The sequence below is a fragment of the Sciurus vulgaris genome (assembly GCF_902686455.1).
Source record: "Sciurus vulgaris genome assembly, chromosome: 13".
Classification (NCBI taxonomy): domain Eukaryota; kingdom Metazoa; phylum Chordata; class Mammalia; order Rodentia; family Sciuridae; genus Sciurus; species Sciurus vulgaris.
In genome coordinates this window covers 58,609,757-58,632,266 of record NC_136474.1, presented here as the reverse complement: position 1 = coordinate 58,632,266, position 22,510 = coordinate 58,609,757, and the positions used below count along the sequence as shown (strand labels likewise).

General features: G+C 40.2%; 2 protein-coding genes across 4 annotated transcripts in view; one reads left to right on the top strand and one right to left on the bottom strand.

Moving 5' to 3' along the window:
- Window positions 1-957: 957 nt before the first annotated feature.
- Window positions 958-6,195, bottom strand: LOC306643383 (uncharacterized protein). Of its 3 annotated transcripts, XR_013758920.1 has the most exons (5): window positions 6,055-6,195; window positions 5,803-5,984; window positions 4,300-5,502; window positions 3,802-4,012; window positions 958-2,761 (listed from the first exon to the last, which is right to left on the bottom strand). XR_013758920.1 is itself a non-coding variant. In XM_079109466.1 (4 exons), the coding sequence occupies exons 1-4, from the start codon at window positions 5,037-5,039 to the stop codon at window positions 2,684-2,686; spliced, it is 552 nt and encodes a 183-aa protein (XP_078965592.1). In that variant the 5' UTR covers window positions 5,040-5,300; the 3' UTR covers window positions 958-2,683. The 3 variants fall into 3 exon arrangements, 2 of the variants coding, with proteins under 2 accessions (XP_078965592.1, XP_078965593.1); XM_079109466.1 differs by lacking the exons at window positions 5,803-5,984; window positions 6,055-6,195 and having other exon boundaries at window positions 4,416-4,572; window positions 4,934-5,300; XM_079109467.1 differs by lacking the exons at window positions 5,803-5,984; window positions 6,055-6,195 and having other exon boundaries at window positions 4,416-4,461; window positions 4,934-5,300.
- The window catches only part of KLHL14 (kelch like family member 14), a gene marked incomplete at its 5' end in the record, with an annotated part of 92,997 nt that continues 75,914 nt past the window's right edge, over window positions 5,428-22,510 (top strand). The window contains one exon of the mRNA XM_079109465.1: window positions 5,428-6,377. Coding sequence (XP_078965591.1) covers window positions 5,428-6,377 — 950 coding nt within the window. The remainder of the gene's footprint in view (window positions 6,378-22,510) is intronic.

Genomic DNA, 22,510 nt, shown 5'->3' with positions numbered 1-22,510 from the left:
AGTTGGTTGTGAGCATCTGGAGTCACTGGTTGGCCTGGATATCTGCCACCTTGAAGACTAACCAGACGGCTCAGAGCTAATGGCAGCACTAGTAGACTGCTTAGTGGTGATAGTTTCAGAATCTTTCCACTGTACATAGTTTAAATGCAGATTCACTGATGAATAATTTTGATAATTCTGTTGAAGTATGAAGACTGCTTGAATTAGATGACTACATGATTATGTATTTTTTTTCAAAGACAATTCTGGCTTCTCTTCTGCCATGTGAAATCCATCCTGCTGAGTGCTCTTGACTAGTCACGTCCTTCCTGCCATTTTAAAAACAATAGTGGCAGAGATGCGAGCTGCTGATAGTGCTCAGCAGGACAGATCAAACACACAGATGCAATTTCTGTACGTTGAACAGTGAAGTAGGATAAAATTCAAATACTTACAATCGCTTAGTAGCTAGCATCTGATTGCTGCAAATTGAATCTTTCATAACGGGATTTACTGTAAATAGTGTCATATCATTTGTGAGTTCTGCAATAATTTCAGTCAAAGCCAGTGCAAGATATTGGAGGTGTGAGATTTACATGATATATATGCTAGTTTATGCTTAGATTATAAAGGGATTTTTTGTTATTGATGTTCTTTTTTAATTGCTTACAAAATAACCATAAATTGTAAGCATTGTTGAATAGGGTAACTTAAAGATGTAGAAGAAAACAGATCATTTCACTTCATTTTAACACCTGTTTTAGAATTGCAAGCCCCTAACCCAGCTTTTTTTTCCATTCTACCTATATGTTAAATAAGCATTAAAATTACAGATAGTTAAAATTTTTGAAATGTGGCTTTTATATTTTTGGAAGCAAAAAAGAGCCTAGTAATCATAATTAATGACAAGTATATCCTATCAATAGAAAAAAAAAAGAAAGAAAGAAAAGAAATTCAAATCAAAGATATTTGGAGGCCTACAAAATATGCTTTAATTCCTTTATGATAAAATGGGAAGGCAGCAACAATTTAAGTAATCAATACTGATATTCACCTTTGGGTTCAGTTCAAAATACTTCATTGGAAGTTCATAAATACCAGCACAAAAAGCATAACATAAAAATAGTACTTTGCATATATGAGAATTTGGTGACTCCATATACTTAGCTTTAATTGCTAATGACAGAACCCCAAAAAGGCACTCATCTTACAGTTGCACAGTTTTCCTATTCAAGACTCAAATAGAAGACATTCAAAAAATAAAATAGAATGGGAGGACCAGAGGATTTGAATAATCTGATCGTTTTCCTTCCCCTGTCCTAAACAAACAAACAAATCCTTTCTATTTTACTATGTATTTGGGCTTTTCTGTTATAAATATGAATATGAGAATGCAGTGTCTCAGCAGGATCTGAATAAAAAAGTCTTGCACTCAGATTATCTAGGACCTTGACGGAAAAGGGCCTTTGTGAGGAGTAAATGCTTCCATTTGATCCTTCTTCATTTATTTAAGAGTAAATATTGTACATGCATGTTAATGTTTATCATTCTACATGGGGAATTCCCTATTTCCCAACCTCTGAATTTTCAATTTTCTTCCTCCTCCCTTAAGCAGGTGTCTTTCCATCTCTCACAAATCAAAAGAGGAGGTTAAAAGACAGACTTTTGGGGTACCCTGATGTGTATTTTAATAAGGAGACTAATCAGAGCATATATAAATTAAAATGAATCATACTCATGTATTTAATAGCAAGAAAAACTCAATTTAACTCATGTCCAGCTTTCTTTCATGTCCATTTTATTCAAGGGCATACCTTTCTTTTTCTGCTTCCTTTTTTCTTTCTTGGACACCTCCAACCCCCATTGACAACCGAAATGCAGGGCTATAAATGTAAGGGCGCAATACATCATGAGATAAGTCTGGAGAACATGTCCTCTACCAAAATGCACATGAATCTCTGGTGCAGCTAGAATTCCAGAAACATGCTGAGGTTCATTTTGCATGCTAAGCAGGGTCAGAAATGTGAGCACCATGTCATTGCCCTTATATATCAGGTGAACTCCAAAGTTGAAAGGTTACATTTGTGAAATTGTAGCTGGGTTGCCTAGCACTTGATTCTAGCTCCTGCAAATCAAAGACTCCTAATTGAAATACAAGTCTGACAATATGATAATTTTCCTACCAAAAAAAATGTGATTTCTGAACCCTTATCTGTTGAAGAGCTGACAGAGAACTTCAGAGGTGGTTGTTTAACCAGACAAAAATGATAGAGAAAACATGTTTTCAAACAAGATCATAAGGCTTGAATGGTGCAGGGAAACAAATATAAAGCCAAGGGCTACCCTCTATTCTACCCCTTTGATTACCCCGCCCCCAGTTTGTGTACTGAGCCACTCACCTCTTAGGCAAGGGCTAGTGTCTTCCAAGTCAGCCCCAAACCCCCCAAACCAAGACCGGATAAAGTGGCATCTAAGCATACTTTGAGATCAGACAGTTTCTGCATTTCATAATGTGGGGGGTGGAAGGGAAAAGCAGCATACCAATGTAGTAAAATCTGGAAACAACAGCATATATACAGACACAAAAAAAAGTTTGCATATTGCACAGAGCGCTTGAAGATCATAAATCTATGCATGAGAAAGATGTAGTGGAAATTTTGGGGGGGATTAGAGTTTATTTTTGTCATCTCTGTGAGACAGCTACTCATTCATCCAGATCACAGCTAAGAAAAAAGCTGGTCACAGAAATTAGCAGTTTCAGCTCAGCAGCGAAGTCGCCAGCCTGTGAAGGCAGAGAGAAATTGACTAATTAGCAATGCGCACTAAAACTTGACGGTTCTTTATAGAGAGAAGAGAAGAGAGAGGGAGAGAGAGGGAGAGGGAGGGAGGGGGGGCTCGCTTTTTCCCCTTCTTTCTTCCAAAGATGTTTGAAATCGCAGTCATTTACGCTCGACAATTTTTACAATAGCCTTGAGCCATAATTTTGCGAGTCTCTCCAGCATCCATCCCCCTGTATGGTCTCTCTCTACTGGCCAAGCACGACCGTTTCTCTCCCCAACCGTGGATTTCCTATTACTCTCGTTACGACTCACTGAGCCCCAGGCCCAAGGATAATGATGTGTTGTTTCTTGGTAGCATAATTTGTCACACGTACATTTTTTCTTCTTCTTCTCTTGCAGAAAGCTCAGCTCCCTCTCTCTCTCTCTCCCTCTCTCTCTCTCCTCTCTCTCTCCCTCTCTCTTTCTCTCTTTTCTCCCTCTCCTACATTTTCTTGCTGTTGCTAATTCATGGTGATCAAATGATGTACGACAAAATAAATTGTAAAGAGTGACTGCCTGGAGTTGGGAACCAGAAGGTGTTTTCCCCCTCCCAAGGAGAGAGCAAACCTTTAAAAAGGAAGGACAATTGATTTTTGGGGGGGAGCTTAAGTGAGCCTTGACTTTGCAGCTGGTTGACAGCAGGTAAGTTTCTGGCCTTGTGTCTGCCTTGTGTGTATTTTTGTTGTCTTTCGGGTTGTTGGAAGGGGGAGGGACGGGAGGGAGTCTTTCAGAGGGGTGGGGGGTAGGTGTGTGGCAAACGCTCATAAAGAATAAAACTCCCATTGCAAGAATAAGCAGATGGGGGGGGGGGACAAGAAGGAAGGAGACTAGGAAAAGATTGGGGGGGGGGGGGGCGAGACAACGAAGCGGGGAGAGCGAGAGAGAGGTATGACCGGGGCCACTTCCAGAGAGAGACTCTGAGATGTTTCCGGCAAGCCAGAGCTTTGGGGGCGGGGGTGGGGGTGCTGCCGGGGGAGGGAGCGCGAGGGAGGTTAGGGTCCACCTGGAACGGGATGGTAAAGTGAGTCGAGAGGAGCCCAGTCCGGTAGAAATGGGAAGCCGGCGATCCAGGACTGGCGCCAGGCAGGGCAGAGTGAGCCGCAGTGGAAGGGGCAGGTCCGGCGGGATCCCTCTGAGCCCGGCGACGGCGGCGGCTGCTCTCCCCGGTGGGCGCGCGGGCGGGATGCGGGCAGAGGGTCCCTTTCCGCTCAGCCCTGGAAGGTGCAATTACAGGTTAAGGACCCGGCGTATCGATTTCGCCTTGCCTCCCCCACCCTACCCTCCTCCTCCTAGATGCCGGGAGCTCAGACTTTTTACAGAAGTAGTTCCAGGGTCTGGGGAGTGGGGGGTGCCCAAATGGGGGACCTCTGGGGGCTGCACCCAGGCATTTGGAAGGAAGCTGCGGCTGCCAGGAACCGTGCGGGGTGGGAAGCTGTCCCCGCACAGGACGGCGTTTCCCCCCCCCCCATTGGCCAGCCCCCACCCCTCCCCCAACACCTGCCTTCTAACTTGAACTTCTCACAGTTACTGGAGTTAAAGCGTCTGTGCCTGGTGCCCGGGAGGGAGAACCGTCCATAGGAGTCCCTCCCGGCCCCCAGGTTCTTGCTGTAAATTCACCTAGTAGCCCCACTTCCCCCCTCATCTTCCTCGGTGCCGCCCCGCGCTGGAAGGGGAGATAGATGTCTGAACTTCCGTGCTTTGAAGTGCCGGAGGCGTGGGGGGAGGGATGAGGGTGGGGGGTGGAAGGATTCTTCTACCAGGTTTAAAGGCGTCTCTGGAAAATTAGCAAAACTGAGTGGTGACGGAGAAGCCAACAGTTTGCGAAGCAGGGAAGCGGGCAGGGCCGGGGTGAGGGAAATGAGCTAGAATTGATAAGGACAGCTCCCGCCTCTGCCGAGTCCACTGAGCTGGTCCTCACCGCGCTCCGCTGCACTTTCCCGGGAGAAGAAAGGGCTTTATCTCCTCCCTCAGACTATTAGCCTAGGAGTTTCTCGGGGCAGCACGGATAATCGAGGGGGTTCCCAGCTTTTGAGGAGCTAAGAATCGCCCACCCGCACGCCTGTCTGCCCCCCTTTCCCACCCTAACCCCCAAACTGGGCCAACTACGAAAAGCAAAGCTTGGAACACGAGTTGACCTGGAACCACCGCCGTCGGTCGCTTCAGCTCTCTCGAGGCACCCCAGACTCCCCAATCCTGGTCTTTCCCTTCATCTGGCCCGATGGACACGAGCCCACGAGGCATCTCGGCCTCAGCCTCCACTTTGCCGTCGCTGGTGCCATCGCTGTCGCTGCCAACAGCCGAGCCTGGGTGGTTTTAGGAAAGTGAGGGACGAAGTGTGTGGAAGGTAGCAAGGAGCAAAAAGAGCGCCCGGACCCCAGACAGGGCCCTTCGGGTGGCGCTCACGGATCCAGCGCCTTCAGACCTTCCTCTTAGGTTCGGGGTCCGGAGCGCGCCGGGAGGGAACCAAGCAGAGCCTTGATTGTTGTTCTTTGCCCTCCCCTCCCCTCCACACCCTTCCCCACCCCGACCACACCCCATCCCTCTACCACCCTGCTCCCCCTCCCATCCCCCACCCCTGTCTGCCAGGTTGGAGGAGGGTTTAAAGCCAGGTGTGCCGAGTCAGCTCGCCATGTCCAGATCCGGGGACAGGACCTCTACCTTCGACCCCAGCCACAGCGACAACCTGCTGCACGGCCTCAACCTGCTGTGGAGGAAGCAGCTATTTTGCGACGTGACCCTGACGGCCCAGGGCCAGCAGTTCCACTGCCACAAGGCCGTGCTGGCCTCCTGCTCGCAGTACTTCCGATCGCTCTTCTCCAGCCACCCCCCTCTCGGGGGAGGGGTCGGCGGTCAGGACGGCCTGGGGGCCCCCAAGGACCAGCAGCAGCAGCCGCAGCAGCAGCAGCCGCCACAGCAGCAGCAACCGCCGCCACAGGAGGAGCCCGGGACTCCTTCCTCCTCCCCCGACGACAAGCTGCTGACCAGCCCCCGGGCCATCAACAACCTGGTGTTGCAGGGCTGCTCGTCCATCGGGCTGCGTCTAGTGCTCGAGTACCTCTATACGGCCAACGTGACCCTCTCCCTGGACACGGTGGAGGAGGTGCTGTCGGTCAGCAAGATCTTGCACATCCCCCAGGTCACCAAGCTCTGCGTGCAGTTCCTCAACGACCAGATATCGGTGCAGAACTATAAGCAGGTGTGTAAGATAGCCGCGCTGCACGGCCTGGAGGAGACCAAGAAGCTGGCCAACAAGTACCTGGTGGAAGATGTGCTGCTGCTTAACTTCGAGGAGATGCGCGCCTTGCTGGACTCGCTGCCGCCCCCCGTGGAGTCGGAGCTGGCGCTCTTCCAGATGTCCGTGCTGTGGCTGGAGCACGACCGCGAGACCCGCATGCAGTACGCGCCCGACCTCATGAAGCGCCTCCGCTTCGCACTCATCCCGGCCCCGGAGCTGGTGGAGCGGGTCCAGTCAGTGGATTTCATGCGCACCGACCCCGTCTGCCAGAAGCTGCTGCTGGACGCCATGAACTACCACCTGATGCCCTTCAGGCAGCACTGCAGGCAGAGCCTGGCCAGCAGGTAGGAGACAACAAAGACGAGGGCGGGGTAGGGGGGAGCCCGAGAGGCCGGAGGGAGGGGAGGGGGCAGGGAGGAGGGGGGAGAAGGGTGGGCTGGGCAGGAGGCTCCGACAGGCTGAAAACAAACGCAAACAATTCAGAAGGTGTAGAGAAAGTTGATTTTAGAGTCTCTGAAAGGTCAGTAGGCAACTGGCCTAACAGCATCCTTGAGCGTTCAGAAGCCCAGATTCTCTATATCCCCACAGCAGGAAATGTGAGAATTGTGGACTAGCACTGAAATTGACAGGCAGGTGGGGCCAAAGGCCCGGGCAGTTAGAAGTGCAGTTTTGGAAGCCTCTCCATCATAGCCTGTCTTCCAAATCTCAAGATGGGCTTGCTCAAGGAAAATGTTTCTGTGAGAAGTTCCCACTCCCCTTTCCTGTCTTGGGCCAGCAGAAGTGCCCAGGCATGCCAGCAGAGGATAGCTTTCATATTTCTATCAGGCACTCAAGTTGGCTTTTATGTGTTTTGGTGATTGAGATCTGCTCCCTTTGGAGTTAGAACTTCAAAATGCTTTGTGTGTTAGGGTCGCTACTGGAAATGTGGCCATACAAACTTTTCTATCTTGCAGAAAACCTTTCTTTTCTGCTTCTAAAGAAGAGCAGAGCAAAAGGAATCTTGCCTGGTAACTTCCATTTCAAAGAGGAGTACAGTTGCAAATTGGGAATTAGGGAGAGAGAGGGAGTGGAATCTTGTAACACCAGGTGGTCTGTGTGCCTGACCAAGAGTCCCAGAGAAATTAGCTTGTTGTTGCTGCTCTTGTTGCTATTTAGAATGTGTCTATGTCTGTGTGGCAAATAGGATTTCATGTCAAAAAGGAGAGAGAAATGATGGCTTTTTAAAATACTGCTGAGATGAAAGGCTGTAGGAATTGACAATCGTATTTTATTGGCTCCAATTTTAAAACCCTTTTTAATGAGCCCTAGCAAAGGGTTTCTTTCTCTTTTTAGAAAAGAGAAACAGTATCCTCTCAGTTTCTCATGATAAAACATCATGATTCCAGATGCCAGGCTACTCCAGCCTAAACCACCAAGTGTTACATTAGGAAAGTACATGGTCTGAAAATCTGTCATGGCATGTTCCCACACAGAATGCTGTGTAAGGGATAGGGTCCACTTTGTGCAGCCTTATGGAATCTTTTGGTATTTGATATTATGTTTCTGCCAGGCCTAGCTAACTAAAGTTTTAAGAAATGGGGGATATTCTCCATAGTTGTTTAGGCAGCACTAGTGTTAAGTTGAGGTTCACAGGAGCAGGATTTCTGGTGAGATATCTTGAACTTGTATGAAATCCTGTAAGTTCATTTTTCTAATATCTGTTGGAGATGAGTTAATGTCTTGTGATATCAAAGATGACAATAGGACAATAGCAGAAGCAAGACTCCAAACCCTCTTTTGCCTGAAAATTGAGCACAGGAGTCCAAGTGGGAATAAGACATGAACTGTGTTTTTATTTTTTAAGAATTTTCCTTTTGTCTAAAGATCAAAATGGCAAGCTCAGTGTGATGGGCAAATATTACCATACCAATGGGCATTGGTGATGAGCATTCTGTAATTTTAATTTTTTTTCACTTTTAAAAGATCTGTAAGTATACTTCATTTAGCACATATCATACAGAGTCAAAAGTGCAGACTACAGTTATAATCCTGAACATACTTTCTTATATTTTAAAGATGTATAATTATTATCAATTCAGAAACCCAGAAGGATAATAAAATTATGATTTGACTTGTTCTAAGAGTGATTTGGGCAAATGAGCTTTACAAATATGATCCAATAAATAATTTCTGGAGCCCTCAATGCACTTGATCTGTAAGTATGTCCTAGAATTCAGTGTTAGAAGAGTTGACTTTGAAAATGCAAAATTCATTTCCCATCTTCGTCTGGATTCAGCACACCAGCTGGGGCCTGTTGGCTCTGTCCTGGTGGATGGCTGAGATACCAGGCTGCCTGACTCCATGACGACACCTTCCAGCTTCACTGGGCCACATCATTTGAAGGATATGTAGTGGTGTCTGACCACTGAATGCTTACAAGTGTCATGGATGCTGCAAGAATCTGATACTTCTGCAGTAGAAAGAAAACTGTATTTTCCTTTAAAAGAGGAAGATACAGAAAAGAAAATAGTTCATGTGAACCTATTGCTGATCTCAAAGTAATATAGTTTAGATTTTGTTCCATTACTACTAACTGTAGCATCCTAATTTAAGGAACTAATCACACTGTTCTAGCTTTAAGTCACAGAAAAGATGCAAAAGTAAATATCCAGATCTTTAACTTTTAATTTGGAAAAAAATGTAACTCAGACGTATTAAATGAGCCCATTTATGCTAGCATCAGCATAAAACAAAAATGTTTTCTCAACCTTACATGTAGTTCAACAGGAGGATAAATGTATTGACCTATTGTTTTCAAGATTCCTTATGGTTTATTGAATAAAGTGGAATGGAAGGACATTGTATTTATTACTTTTTATCCACCTGTAGTTTTTAATGTCTAAATATGAAAGTGTTCCTCAAATGCAAAGAGGGAGATGGAAAATTAAAATTGAGCCGTCAGTTGGAATGAGAACAAAACAACAAATAGAATAGTTCTAAAAAAATTTATTCTTTACGAAGGTATTTCTATAGAAAGTAGAGATATTAATATAGTAATAATAATTTAAACATGATTTTAAAGATGATTAAGTAATTTTGAATCTTTTCTTGTCTAGAAAAATAAAACAATCCAAGTATTAGGTTTTTATATTAATACTCAAATCAATTTAATATTTTTATCCAGTTTTATTTTTCTGAGTAAACTATTTGCACTCAGATTCACATTACATTTTAATGAAGTACACATTAGGATAATAAATAAAATTAGACATTTGTTACCTTGTGTTTAAATATATAGTTTAAGTATATATATATATATATGTATGTGTGTGTATATATTTGTGTGTGTGTGTGTGTGTGTGCGTGTGTGTGATTTAAGATGACATGACAAAGGATATAAAGTTTCAGTTAGATGGAGAAATAAGTTTTAGTGGTCTGTTGCACAGCATTATGACCATAGTCAATAATAATTTATATTTCACCATTGCTAAAAGATTAGATTTTAAACATTTTCACAAAAATTATGATAGGTAGGTGAAGTGATTGATAGGTTAATTAATATGATTTAACCTTTCTATAACATATACTTGTATCAAAACCTCACATTGTACATATATGATTTTATCTGTGAATATTTTTGAATATGTTAAAAAGATGACAGGATGTGAGTAGATAAAAATCAGAATTTTTCAAGTCATTTCTTGAAACTATTCTTTTTATTTTAAGAAATATGAAACTTTCCCATGATTTAAAGAAAATACATAAATTAAGTTCTTGAAAAAGTTTCTGGAAAAGTCAATGTTCAAGTCTTCTAAAATGTGAAAAATTAATAAAATGACTTGATATATAATGCCTAGTACATTAAAGAGTAAATATCTGAAGACTTGTAGTCTAAATTATGCTCTTAGAATATAGACTTATAGTCATAAATCTATAACTTATAATACAGAAGATTTATTGTCTAAGTTAATGTAAGTAACTTCAAAAGGTTTTTATTTATATTTTTAAATTTTAATGCATAATTTAGTAATTATTCCAAATAAACCCAATTTCACTAGAATGTTAACTTTTTTTTACATTTTCTTTGCAGTTCACACAATGTAACCATTAAATAAATGCTTATTAAAAGTGGAATGAATTAATATTATGAAATAAGAAAAACTAATATTGTACTTCCTCAACGCATTACTCAATTGGTGTTACTACTGCACACAACAAAAGTCCTTTGGACCTTCCCCAGGAGGACCCCTGTAAAGAAAAACATTATGAAAATAATTATTCTTTAAACATTTAACCACCAGCTATTAAGTCCCGTATACAATCCCATATTGAAATATAGTTTCAAGAAACTGTATTTTAATAGATAGGAGGCTAGCATACAAATATTTTACTTTCTATAAGATGTACTATATTTAAAGATTTCACATAAATTAATGTTGAAATCAATTTAAACATCAGTAGTTAAAATGTCTTGCAATGATTAAAAAGCCATTAGATTTCCTAACACACAAGTTTGATTCCTGACTTCAGTGCTTAGAAAGTGTCTTCTTAAATGTAGGACAGTATTTTTTATTGGCTCTCTTCCTAAGAACTGAATAACAACCTTAACAATGCAAACCGATCTTGTTCCCATGCATTTTCTAAATTGTTACTTCCCTTTATATCAATTTGATACCCTCAGATTAGAAGTTGTTAGGTGGCTAGATTTTGTATCAGAAGTTACTCAACCATTCAGAATTCAATTTGTTTATTATCCGAAACAAGACCATTGATTACAAAATCATATCACAGGTATGGGAGCCAAACAGTTATATTCTACACTCTAAAGGCAATTAGAGTAAATACTAATGCAATTTATTGGCTTAGAGGACTTACAGTCAAAAGTGACTTTAAAATTTTATTTTAAGCTTATACTTTTTCCCATTTCTCTGAACAGGTCAAGGTTCACTCATTTACTTAGTTAATTTATAAGTATCCAAATTTATTGAACTTAAAAACAGTAAGACAATGTGTTGCTTTGTTTACAGTAGCTACTGTGAGCCAGGTGATGTTCTAAGTACTTTAGAAACATTAATTTTTAAAATTCTCTTAACAACCTTCTAAGAGTGGGCATTGTCATCAGCCTTATTTTAGGTGAAAAAAAACTGATGCACAGAGAAGTTAAGCTTTGTGCCAATGACTGCACAGACAATTCCTGGCAGTGTGATGCTTGAATCTGTGTTCTTATAGACAGTGTGCTACTGATTACTTTGACTCTCTCTATGCTAGGCTATTATATGGTGATGAACCTTAAAGTTCTATGTCGATGTAGGCTTTCCTTTTGGAAGAAAAGTTGTGAGGGTTAAATATTAATGTATTTCACTTTAAAAGAATTTAGGAGGTGTTGTTCCAGAGGTCAGTAATACTTTTTTCTATAAAAAGACAAATAGTAATTACTTTTGGCTTTGTGATCATAAGGTCTCTGTGACTCTTCATTATAGTACAAAAATAGCCATGTCAATGAATGATGATAAAACTCCATTTGTAGGCAGGGATTTTATATAATTTTCATGTCATGAAATATTATTCTTCCTCTGATCATTTTCAACCATTGACAAAATTCTTAGTTTTTGAACTGTGCAAAAATAGGAAAGGGGCTGGATTTTCTCAGTGAGTCATGTTTTACCAACTCCTATTCTAGGCCTTTGAGATGTGTCAGTGAACCAAACAGACAAAAACATTGACCTTACTTTAGTGGAAAGAACCCCCATTATTCCTTTTCCTTTCATTTGAAAAAATTTCAGGTCTACATAATTCTACCAGGCCCCGTCAGAATTTTAGATTTCTGGAATAAGACTTAAAATTTTTAGTAGTATCCTAGAAAGTTAAGTAGTGTTTAGTTAAAACAATGAATGAGTTGCTTGTTTTTTCAAACATTAAGTAGATCCAGAATGTCCTCACAGAGAATGGTCATTATTCACAAGAGGTTTGAATAATGTTTTTATGGTATTTTAAGGATTTCCAGTGGGAAATCAGAGTCAGCAGGTATGTTTAACACACTCCTTTCTGAGATTGACAGGCACATATCCAGCTTTCTAATCTATGCATATAAATGAACACATGAAAAATTACTTTTCTCCATACTATCTTCTACCTTCAACTGCTGTGATCAATGGACACCTGTTGTCAGGATGCCTGACACCTAAGTAAATCAACTGGATTATGTCTGTAGACCCTCCATTTTTTCTCAAAGTGAATAAACTTGAAGGAGTGCTCGTCCCTTTTCGTTTGTCTTGTGTTTCTATCTCCCCACTAGATGGTGACTTCTCTAAATATTTGTAACCAAAGCATGTAACTCAGCACCTGACCTTGATCCAAAACTGCAGGTTCAATATGAATTGCTATTGGTCTTTAAAATAATTGCGATAGACCCCAAGGATTTGGCTTAGCTAGTGTGAATTAAAGAAAGTAATGTGAAAAAAATTGGGGGTTATTTTGAAGATAGTTATACACACACACACACACACACACACACACACACACACACTGCCAGTAATGATAACAGCTATCCCTAACTGAACAACTACCAGAAGCTTGACAGATCACTTACATTGTTCATATTCCTTACAGAATTCTGTAAGCTTTTTTAAAGATTAGAAAACTGAGGCTCAGAGACAATAAGTCATATGTCCAATCATCAGAATAGTGTCAAGATGGATTCCTCATTGTCTAGAGAATGCTCTCTTCTTGTGAATGTATCTTGTAGATCATGGTTTCTACAAGGAGCAACTCTGATCTACACCTTCTATATATTTGTTTTACCATACCACAGAAGTGGTCAAAAGTTCCTGTCTTCCAGCTCTTCCAGCAACTCAACAAATGAAGAAGAGTGAGAACATACTAGAAGCACGGAACTCTGTCCTACTGGTCTACCACACTTAGTTCTTAATTCTAGGGTCAAGGGACTGAATAGTGAGGCTGCTGAGATTTTTCCTCTGTGATATTGACTGATGAAAAATAGAATAAGTCAATAAGTAAATGTAAGAACTTTGAGTTTAACTGTGAAAAACAGTTATGAAAATACAACAAAACCTTAAAGCTTAAATTTGGATGAAAACTTGTTTTCCCTGGATTGCTGTGCACTGGAGTACCAGAAGGTATCAGCTTTGCTTCTGTGGAAATAGAGCACTATTCATGCTAGTGATATTTTTAGGTGATAAATACAACAGGTATGAATCAGAATCATAAAAATACTTGCAAATTTAATAACATAAAGTAAGATTACTCTCATTGAAAATATATTGTTTGTATTTCGTTTCAAGAAAATCCTTTTTATCATTATTATTATGCCATAAATGTTTATGCCTCTGTCATTCATCTAGAATTTCAGAAAATGCATACATTTTCTATGTCCTTTCTATTATCTTCCAAGATACATCACAATGAATCACTAGTGATTTTTTTAAGAAAACAAGAAAAAGAAAAAAATGACATTTTGATATAGGCAAGAGGGTAAGTTAACCAGAGGAAGAACTCTCAGGTATAATGTAGATCACAGAGTGAGTATAGTCATTTTGCCATAAATGTTGGAGGGGTTTTCCTGTTCACAAATAATATTAATGGAAACAGGGTTAGAACTATTTGCAACTTTAGAAATATAGCAGAAAGGTACTACAGAAAGCCTACAGTAGTAGGGAAATGAAACGAAAAAAAAAATCCTAGGAAAATGAAAAAAGAAGAAAAGCAAGCAACAAGAAAAATACAAAGAAATATTGGAGCATTGAAGAAATGACTAAGAGTTGAAATCGCTGAAAAAGAAAGGAGAATTAAATTAGCAGCCCAGGTGGGCAGGACATCGTAGAGATTGAAGCTTAGGAGTTCAATATCTATTGGACAAATAAATACAAATCAAGAAACATCTGAATCACTACACACTTTATCTTCTTTTTTTTAGGTAAATTTGCATTTATATTATTATGCAACGTTAGCACAATTCTATAAAACAAATAACAGATATGTATGTCAATGGACGGTTATGTCCCCAAAATATTAAGAAGTGATATTCTGATGGTATTTTGGATGATTTTCCTTTTTTCTTTTTCTGTCAAATTTTACAGTACACAATCTATCTTATAATTCAGAGTTGTTAACATAATTCCATTTTTTGAAAAAAGTTCAGATCTCAAAAGAAAAGAAATAATGTTTCCCCAAGGAAAAAAGGTAAATCATGATAACTTATCCCTTATAATTCAATAATTATAGATGTGTAATTGGAGTCAATAAGATGTTTTTTCCTTTTTTTAAAATGAAGCTTTGTTCTTGTGCTAAGTAATGCAGTAGTTTCAGAAATGTCAGAGTTCAAAGGATGTACAGCCTTTGAATCCAATATGTCAATAATAGAAGACGAAAATATAACTGTGGTCTGCACACAATTGTCTCAGCTTCCAGTGTAATTTGAGCTAGCAGTGGATCTGAGAAGCAAGAAGACATTCACAACCTCTGCAACTTTTCTAAACCCGTGCCTGTGACACGTCACACCTGTAGTGGGAACTTGGGGAGATTCCTTGCAATTTGCCCCTAACAAAAAGGTGTGCTGTGGAATATCCCCCAAATTTGTATTGAATATATGCAATTCACCAAGCTCTGTGCTGAGTTCTGAGACACAGAGTTGAACAACAGAGACATGTTCCTGACTTCATGCAGTTTACAGTCAAAAAGGAAAGAGTAAATAATTATACCAGTTAATCATGGTGGCAGCAATACATACTGTAGCCTAGAAAAGGACTCTAGGCAGAGACACCACATAGCAGAGGGCTGTATTCTTGTCTGAGTGGCCAAAGAAGACTTCCTCTGCAGAAAATGTGGAAGATGTACCTTGGAAATGAGATCTCTAGGGTCTGGGGGTAGGGGGAGACAGGAGACATAATTGGGGCACCCAAAGCTGTGAGATGAACATGTGCAAAAGTCCCCAGGCAGAAAAGAGCTTGGTATCTTCCAGGAACTGAAAACAGGTGTGTGTGCCATCAATGCTGGAGAAGGGGCTGTCCAAATCATAGGGGAAGCTGTAGACCCAGCTAAGCATTAACAACCATGTAGACTAATACTATGGTGGAAAAATCAGCATGCCTTTTTTAGTTGAACTGAGAAAAGAAGCAATACAATTATGGAAGAACTGCTGCCTTTGAGATCATAAACCTAAATGAGTGTCCTAGCTCCTCCACTTTGACTGGGTCCTACATCAGTAAAATGGGCTAATAATTATAGTACTACTTCTCAGGGTTTGGGTAAAAATCAGTTGACATAATGAAAAAAAAAAACCTAAATGCTAGAATGCTATTTAAAAATTGATTTATTATTAATTTTAAAAGATGCATTAAGCAAAATATACCTGGATACACTGACTATTAAGAAAACTCAAGGGCATATTTGCAGTTTCACTGACAGCACAGAAATAGAGATTTTTTTTTAAACTAGAAGAATGAAATTAAAGGGACTCAAAGGTGAAACCAAGGGCATCAGCAAGAAGTAGGAAAATTAGAATTTCTGATGGCTTTCAGCAACTTATATTTAATCCTTCAAAGGGGAATGATGGTTTTTTTAGGTATAAGTCTTTCATTTCTTCCTCTTCACTCTTCTTTTTAATCTCATGTGCTCCAGTGCAGAGGCTTCCTTTGCTGCTGCTTCCAGTGTTTCCCACATACAAATGTCTGGCTTTTTTGCTCCCAGAGCTCCTGTGAGCGTGCTGGTAAATTGCACCTGCGCAGGGACTCTGAACTTCTCAGAGCTCAGCTGGGCCACCGTATGGAGACTGGCTCACTGGAGGCTGCAGAGAAGTGAACTGAAGAATTACAGTCGGTTTCACTTCCCTGCCTTATGTGCCTTCAGGTGCCTCTGAAGACAGGCGAGGCCAGTGAAATGGAGAGGAGGAGGAAGAGAGAAAGCATCAATATCCAAGAAGAAAGAGTCCTTGAAAATATAGAGGCATTGTTGAAAAATGTGGATAGATGGATTTGTGTGTATGTGTGTGTCCGCAAACCTCATATTGTTGGTTACTAACTTCCAATTTTCTATACAATAACTTCTGAGACATTTTTTTTAAATCACATAGAGGTCTGTTTTGTACATGGGGGTGAGGATGGGATGGGGTGGTCATCAATTCAGAGTCAGGCCCGGAGTGAGGAATTATCACATAGGGAGAGTTCATTTGTTGCCAAAAGAAAATAGTCTTGTTTATAAATCTTGCTTAGAACAAAGCAGCAGGCTGCTGTTTGGGCCCTGATACTTAGCCATCCCTCAAAACCAACCCCACCAGAGCATTCTGTGCAAAAGGAAGATGCAGATTGGAAGGAGGAATGCCAAATCTGAGTCAGGGAAGGAAACTTTGAAGGAAATACTTTAATGCTGTCAGAAGTACAACAGACTCTCAGCGCTTGCTATTCCATGTGCATTAACAGGGGTTAATTCATACTGTGAGGAATCCTAGTCAGTATGGGTGTATTACAGAGACAGAAGTGTGTGCCTAGTAGCACAAACAAATTTGGTGGATTGGTTACTATAGCAACCGGACCATCACTGTCAGTGGCAATTTCTATAATCTCCCTCTCTCAAGGTTTTCACAAGCATTCACTCCAAAATAACAAGAGGGAGAGACAGAGAGATGTAACAGGATGTACAAATAAAAAGCTGAAGTTATAATGCAACTAAAACAGCTCTCTTGCATAATTATTAAGACCTAAAAGTCAGACAGATGTGGGTTCAAATCCCACCTCAACCACTTACAAGCTGTCTCTCCTTGGGTAATTTTACTTAACCTATTTTCAGATTCCCCTCCTATAGAATGCACATAATAATATTCACCTCAGTGCAATTGCATGTGTCAAAATTTTGTATCTGCAACATCTAGTCTAGAGTCTGGCCATGAATACTTAATAATTGATAGCTTCTATTTTTATAGGAATAGTTCTATTTACGTCTAATATGCCTTTATTAGGCAGAACTGCTAATTCCATATGATATGCTCATTGGGTCCCCACACCCTGAGTCCCAGTGTTCTTCTACTAATGATAATGTTTCAAGCATTATGCATTGTATTCACTGTTTCATGTTTTATATTATATTCATTTTATCCACCTTTGAGTTACCTACAAAGCCTAGCTTGTCCTGGAATACCTTCTAAGTCTGCCCATATCAGCAATCAGAAAAGTTAGAAAAATCATGGTAGATTCACATTGAACAGCTCTATTGAGTGGTGCAATCCTCCCATGTAAGTGTATAATTCAGTAGGCTTATTATATTCAGAGTTAAGCAGCCATTAGCACAATCAACTTTAGGATATTTTATCATCCTTCTATTCCCCTTCAAAAAAATCCATACCTGTTATAAATCAGCCCCCATTTCCCACCACCACCACCACTGACATCTCCCCCACCTCAGCATTAGGTAGCCATTAATCTGTATTCTGCCTCCATAGATTTGCCTACTCTGGACACTTACCGTAAATGAAATCATACAATTTGTGGTATTTTTTGACTAGTTTCTTTCACGCAACACAACGTATTCAAAATTTATCAAGTTGTGGTATGTAACAGTACTTCACTTCTTTTGATGCCTGAATAATGATTCATTATATCACATCCATTTATTGATGGACATGGATTGTTTCCATATTTTCCTATTATGAATTATGCTGTTGTGGGCACCTATGTACAAGTTTTTGTATAGTAATATGCTTTCATTTCCCTTGGGTATACACCTATGTGTAGAATTACTGGCTCGCAAGGTAACTTAATTAATAGTAAATAATTGGCTAGCCTTTTTTGGAACTGCCAGATGGTTTTCCAAAGCAGCTGCACAATTTCCCATTCCTACCAGCAGCCTATGAGGTTTTAATTTCTCCACAGCCTCGCCAACACTTATTATCTCTCTTTTTCATTACAGCCATCCTAGTGGGTGTGAAGTGCTATCTAATTATGGTTTGCATTTCCTTATTGCCTACTCATGTTGAGCATCTTTCCATGTGTTTATTGACCATGTTTTCTTGAAAAAAATCCTTTGAACATTTTTTGAAGTTGTGTTGTCTTTTTATTATTGAATTATAAGAGTCTTTTAAGCATTTTTAGTAAGGCTTCTTATAGTTCCTAATTTACAACTGGGGCTACTTTTTACAGGAATCAAATGTTCTTTTTGGCAAAAATAGGAGGAAAATGCATGCAGATTTACAGGGAAATTTTTTCTAGATATTTTTATACAATACATATGACAACTATTAAAAATCTTGGTGTTTTGGCATGACAGAGAAAAAGACCTGTGATTGATGTTGATGTTTTTTGTTTTCTCCTTTGTTTGATTATCTTGGCTTTGTTGACTTAGGTATTGTATTTCCCAAATGGTAGCCTGAACCTGGTTAAGCAAATCTGTTATTTAAAGAAAAAATATTTATTATTCAAGTTATGTACTTAAATGTTCTTAAAGGCATGTAAAAAGTATTTATTCCAACAATGTTTATGTAAACAATTATTCTAGGGAAATGAAGTGGAATTCTTTAACTGTCAAGATAGTGATAACTCAAGAAATACTGCAGAATAAAAAGAAATATGTCAAAAGAGAACAAAATGAAAAAAAAAAAATAGAAACTCTCAGTTTAAGAGTGATGTAAAAGCATTCCTTGTGGGGATCAGCAGGAAACAGCAAAGCATAGAATTTTCAGTCATGGCTGAGACTCAGCTGAGGGCTTCACTACACACATCGCCAAGACATGGAAAAGCTAAATCCATCATGAGAATGACTTGTGCGGGTTCGTCTTTCCCTTTCCCTTAATGCAATCTCCCTGCAGTTTTCCTTAGGGACCAAAAAAAAAAAAAAAAAAAAAACCTACAACTCATTTATTTTTAATTTTTTTTTGTAGTTGTAGATGGACAGAATGCCTTTATTTTATTTGTTTATCTTTATGTGGTACTGAGGATTGAACCCAGTGCCTCACATCTGCTAGGCAGGTGTTCTGCCTCTGAGCCACAGCCCCAATCCCAAAACCTACCACTGGACAAGAAATTACTTTGTATTCCTCTACATAGGTTTGGCGAAGTTACTTTAGCTTGGAGTGTATGGATATGGAGAACAGTCAGCAAACAACCCAAGGCTTCATGATTATGCTTCAGGACAGAACAATTTCCATTTTACCCTCTGTTAAAAGGTTCTCCTCTCAGTTACATAACAAAGAAAACTCTGGATCACTATCATAACTTTGAATGCAAGGTGGTAGTGATTTTAGTAAGGATGTGATACATTTCTAGTGTTTAGGATGCATAACCAACAGGTGCCAAGAAAGCAGATGACTTCTCAATGACTCACTTTTTCTTCCTTTCTTTAGAACCTAGGTATCTTCTTCCCTTGACAAAAGTCTTGTTAGAGAAGGTACTTCATTCTGGATTCTTGAGACACCTAGAATCCTGACAAACTCCACTAATGCTGCTCAGGCATTATCATATTCAAAATTTAGAAAGAGAAAAAGCAGACAGTGCAACACTGAAAGGTTTAAATACCATCCTTAATGCATTCAAATAAATTTAAGGCTTGGGATTTTTCCAGAGTTAGAGAGCAGCAAATTACACCAGCAACGAGTAGCTTAGTTACAGTAAAGCTCCATTCCAAGGAAGGGGGCATCCTGTGTGCACCAAAGAACCCCTCAAGGCTTCCGTCAATGGAGTCAAACTAACAATCCAAGTTCCAGAAAACAATAGCCTTTTTGACCTAGAAAGAATCATCTTATCCTAGAAAGAATTTTGCTAGAGAGTGCTTCTTTTTTTTTTTTTTTTTTTTTTTTTAAGCAGGGAAACTAGTCTCAGAACATGAGAAATGTTTAAAATTTCTGAAAATTTATGTCAATGACTCTATAGATGCTAATTACAGCCCATCACAAAAGTTTATGGCAGTCATTTCTCTATATAAGATATATCTATTCTTATCCCTACTAGTTTCCCCTTCTGCCTTTGCAATATTGTCGTCCATTAACATTTGCTGCATGTGTACTATATCCTGAGCACTAGAGGAGTAAGTACGGAGTCTGCCTCTTCATCTTCCATTGTCTCCATACAAAGCCTGGTTGATAGATGGCTATGAAGTCCAGCTATTCTTTGGTGAAGTTAAGATCTTTTCTCAAGGCAGTCACACTGGATTTCACCACGAGGGTTCCATCTCAAGTGTCAGTTCCTAAAAATGAGCGTGAGACTCTTTGGTCCTTTCCAGCCTACGTTCCTATGGGCTGGACAGTTCTATTAAAGAGAGCTGTGTTAGTCTGCTGGGCTGCCACTGTAGAATACCATAGACGGGGTGACTGGAGGTCAGAAGTTCAAGACCAAGATTCAAGACCAGAGAAACCTTGGTTTCTGGTGAGGTCTCTCTCCCTGGCTTGTAGGCCTTTTCTCTGTATCCTCACATATTCTTTCCTTGGTGTTTGTGCAAGAGATCTCATATCTCTTCCTCTTCTTACAAGCACATCAATCCTGTTGGATCAATCTTCTCTGACGACCAACCTTTAACTTCAAATCCTTAAAGGTACATATAATGTCACATTGAGGTTTAGGACTTCAACATATGAGTTTGGAGGAGACAAATTGATCACAAAAGCCAAGAAGAGGATATCAGGAACTAGAAAACAGTTCAGGTTAGGAAAACTAACTGAAATGTTACTTTTCACCTAGATCACTATAGGCAAAGTTATACAGACAGGTGAGCATCTATCCAAATCTTTTGCCTCTTTCAGTAAGGCAAAACTGCAAGTGGAAAAAAAAAAATACAGTCCCTCTTTCTTCCATCCCAGAAAATCTTGTGTTAACCGGTAGTTCTCTTAAGAATCAACCACAGAGATGTTTTATAAAAATGTATCTTTCCCATGACAACCCCAGAGATTTTTAAATAAATTGGTCTAGAATATGGTCCCAGGAACCGGCATATTTAGTAAGAATCCCAGGTGATTTTACTTCCGATGGCTTTTAGACCACACTTTGAAAATCACAGATCTAACATAATTATTTCTGTTTTCCAATTTGCTACATATCTGTAGAAGATAGGAGAAGCTATTAATAGTAATTTATTCCAAGTTTAGAGAAAATTTTTTGCAAAATTAAAAGAAATCTGATTAATGGACATGAGAAAAAGGGAAATAAGTGCTAGGAAAGTTATCAGAATTACCAGTCTCTAGGGGACTTTTACCTGGAAATAAAACCTGGATACCACCTCACGAGAGTTTCAAGACACAGTATAATGTCCACAATTCAACTTCAGGAAATGCAGTAAACTTTCCCCAAATAATTTGTTTCTGCATGTTAAAGAGGAGATGATTGAAAGGATGTTGCTGCTGATTGACTGGTGGGTGGGTCCCAGAGTCTCACCAGATAGATACCCTTTCAGAAGGGAACATTAGACCTCATGCCACAGAGCCCTGGAGCTGGAACTTGGGTTCTCTTTGTCACTATTGTCCCTCCAGGGTTGAAGCAGCTAACAGAAAGGACTGACTCCCTACAGAGAGGCAAAGCAAAAGAGGAAGAAAAGAGATTCCTATTTCACCCACAACAGCAGGGTGTCCCTAAGCTGGATCCCACCAGCTATACCTCATTGTCTCCACCATACAAACCCCCAGGGCCTGCCTCACTCCTCAGCAGCAGATCTACCCCCCAAATAATAATTTCTCCCTTTACCCTAGCCCCAGGATAATGATTCTTGCCCTAAAAGTGAATTTGGGGCCTTTTTAGAAGGCCGTTTCTTAAAGATGGACACCTATTTGTTGTCATGAATGTTCCAGGAAATGCTTGAAATAACATATCCAGTTGCTAACTAACTTTCCCCACTGTCTCCCTGCATGCCACTCCCACAGTGACTCTCCAAGTGGAAAGAGCCTTCTTGGCAGGAGCCTGGCTCCAGTTCCTCCCAGGGAGCTTCAATTTCCCCACAAGAACTCTCTCCCTGGAGTTAGAGTAGCGGGTGAATTGGTCTCAGATCATGAGGTGGGACCTGGCCATTGTCCCTCTTAGCATCATCTTGAATGACTGAACTCCCTTCTTCAGAAAGTTATTTTGTTAAAACCTGTTAGTCTCAGAGACATAATTTTAGTGGGATATGCTGTGTCCTTCTGAACTTGAATTTTCATTATTATTTTGTGATCTTGCACATTTCTACACTTTTTCTTGGTGGGGGGCAGGTACCACCGTTTCTTCAGGTCAGGAAGTCACTCATCTCTTCCAAATACCAGCCAGATGAGAGAGAGTGGGAGACCCAGAGAGAGAGAAGTCTCAGTAATGAGATTGGTTCTCAAGAGGCAGCATAGTCTAATAATTGGGCTTTCTTAGGGGCTTAAATGCAGGCATTACTTACGAGTCCATCACTACGGCGAGAGTGATGCTTTGTCTCCTTTCTTCACTAGGCTATGCAGAGTCTGAATGGCTCCTCTGTGACAGGCTGCATAGAACAGCTTCTCTCTGGATCAAGGAGAACAGCTTTCTCCTATCACACAAATACTGGTTGGTCC

Bases quoted from the DNA above. Each gene is read 5' to 3' on its own strand.
- LOC306643383 (XM_079109466.1), bottom strand. From the start codon at position 5,039: ATGCCTCGTGGGCTCGTGTCCATCGGGCCAGATGAAGGGAAAGACCAG. The intron at 4,013-4,415 runs GTGAATTTACAG...TGCACCTTCCAG, and splicing joins GGGGGAAGTGGGGCTACTAG to GGCTGAGCGGAAAGGGACCC. The intron at 2,762-3,801 runs GTGGACCCTAAC...CTGCCTTCACAG, and splicing joins ACTTTACCATCCCGTTCCAG to GCTGGCGACTTCGCTGCTGA.